Here is a 2552-nt window from a genome sequence, read left to right on the forward strand (position 1 = left end):
CACAGCTTGGCGCGGGCGGTGGCGCGGGCGGTTAAGCGGCAGGTACAAGCAGTGCAGAAAGCTAGTGTATATGATGATGAGGACTATCTTTTGGCTTTAATTGTAGGAAAAAGTTATGACGATACTCAAAAATGCAAAGATACTCTAGAAAAATACTGTAATGGACTAAAGGAAGTAGATGCAAAATTAGAAAAAGTAGACAAAAAACTAAAAGATATCTGCAATAATAAAGACAAGAAATGCAAAGATTTAAAAACTAAAATTACAGGAAAATGTACAACACTTAAAACAGCTTTGGATACTATAGTGGCAAAACCATCGCCAGCAGGCGATGAATGCAGAAAGAATGAACAAGAATGCCTATTTTTGGAGGGAGCATGTTCTAATGTTCTTACAGAAAATTGCAACACTTTAAGAAATAAGTGTTATCAAAAAAAGCGTGAGGAAGTGGCAGAAAAAGCACTTTTAAGGGCACTTAGTGGAAGTCTTGAAGATCAAAATAAATGTAAAGAGGAACTCAAAAAAGTTTGCTTAGAATTAATTGAAGAAAGTGACGAATTAACAAAATTATGTTTTTACCAAGAAGAGACATGTACCAATCTACTGCAGTTGAAAGACACTAATTGCCAGTCTCTTAAAACAGAAATCGAAGGACTAAAAGATGATGATGAGTCAAAAAAGAAATGTCATTTTTTGCTTGAAAAGTGTCACTATTACAACTTAAGTTGCAAAGGAAAATATAGCCCGGGTTGTAAAAAACTAGTAAAAAAATGTAAAAATATTATTTACACTGCATCAAATTTAGATTTTGATCCTACAAAACCGGAAACTACATTGGCAGAAAAAGTGAATCTAAAAAATCTCTATGAAAAAGCAGAAGAAGAAGGGATTCATATTAGAAGACCTCCTAGAAAAGATGTAACTACACTCTTGGCATTGTTAATTCAGCATCAAAGTGTCTCAAGTAGAAGTGATAATAAAGAAAAATGCAAAGAGGTTCTTAAAGAAAAATGCAAAGATTTGAAAGAGCATAAAATTTTAAAGGGCTTATGTGGAGATAACAATGATGCTAATGCAAATGGAACCAAAAAATGTAATGAATTAGGTCAAGAATTAACAGAACATGCTCGAATTGTCTCTGAAAAAATAATCAAACGTCTTTTTATAACTCAGCAAAATAAAATTGTTACTTGGCATGAATTAAAGACATTTCTTACTGAAAGAGACTGTACAAGATTATTATCAGACTGTTTTTATTTTAAAGGTCAAGGTCCTCTTGACAAAGAATGTGATAACTTAAAAGCAGCGTGTTATAAAAAAGGACTTGAATCACAAGCAAATCAAGCATTACAAGACAAAATGAAAGGGAAATTTCATGATACAAATGATACATTGCTTAATATTCAAAAGGAGCTAGTAAAGGTATGTCTGGGTCTGAAAGAAAAAAGCGACCACTTATTTGTCTTGTGCACGCAACCAAAAGACGGGGCCGTTACATTATTAAATGATTTAGATATGAAGACAAACTTATTGCAGGAAGATTTGAATGAAAAACGAGATTTTCCTACGAAGAAGGATTGCAAAGAATTGCGAAAGAAATGCGACGATCTAAAACAAGATTTTGAGGAACTTGAATGGCCTTGTCATACGCTAGAGCATCATTGCAATAGACTAAATATTGCAGAAGAATTGGAAGAGAGGTTCTTGGAAGGAAAGGTGAAGGATTTGGATAAGTTCGATTCATGTTTAAAAAATTTGGGAGAACAATGTCATGAATGGAACAGAAAAGGAAGAACACAGTTTGCTCTTGCATGTGTAGCACAGAATATTACTTGCAAAATTCTTACAAAAAGCGTAAAATCTAAGTGTATTATATTGAAGGCACGTATGAAAAAAAGTAATGTTGTAGAAGCAGCAAAAGGAGAAAAAACAATGGAAGAAACATGTGATTCTTGGGAACCTTATTGCAGAAAATTCATGTCAAGTTGCCAGAATCTAACGACTGCTGGTGGCGGAGAGTGTGAAAAGCTTAGTGAGGAGTGTAAATCATTCACCGAAAAGAAGGAATTGGAATTGAAAGTAGTTGATCAATTAAAGGGTCATTTGGTCACAAAAGAAAAATGTAAGGATGAACTTGACAAATACTGCACACAATGGGCGAATGCAAGTAATGGGCTTGAAACTTTGTGCAAAGAAAATGGTAAAGGGGATAATCAAGTTAGGGAAGAGCTTTGCAAGAAATTAGTAGAACAAGTAAAAAAGCAATGTTCTGGATTACAGAAAAAACTTGCAGAGGCCAGTAAAGAGCTGGAAAAGAAAACTAGCGAATATGAGGATATCAAAAAAAAAGCAGAAGATGCAATGAAAAAAGCAAGTCTTGTTTTATCAAAAGAAAAAGTAGAAAACAATAAATCGGAAAACGAAGTTGTGCCTAGTGCACCAGCCGTACCTAGTGGAAAAGATACAAAACCGTTTAGACTTATAAGAAGAGATGCAACAGTGAAAGTAACAGAAGACGAAGCAAAAGCATTTGATTTGGTAGCACAAGCATT

At 34.1% G+C, this 2552-nt stretch overlaps 1 protein-coding gene across 1 annotated transcript; it reads left to right on the forward strand.

Moving 5' to 3' along the window:
• Positions 1 to 2552, forward strand: T551_02775 (uncharacterized protein; the record flags this gene model as incomplete). The annotated part of the gene is made up of 1 exon (XM_018375038.1): positions 1 to 2552. A coding segment is annotated over one exon (2552 nt), but the record flags the coding sequence as incomplete, so codon positions are not given.

This window comes from Pneumocystis jirovecii (assembly GCF_001477535.1).
Source record: "Pneumocystis jirovecii RU7 chromosome Unknown supercont1.12, whole genome shotgun sequence".
Classification (NCBI taxonomy): domain Eukaryota; kingdom Fungi; phylum Ascomycota; class Pneumocystomycetes; order Pneumocystales; family Pneumocystaceae; genus Pneumocystis; species Pneumocystis jirovecii.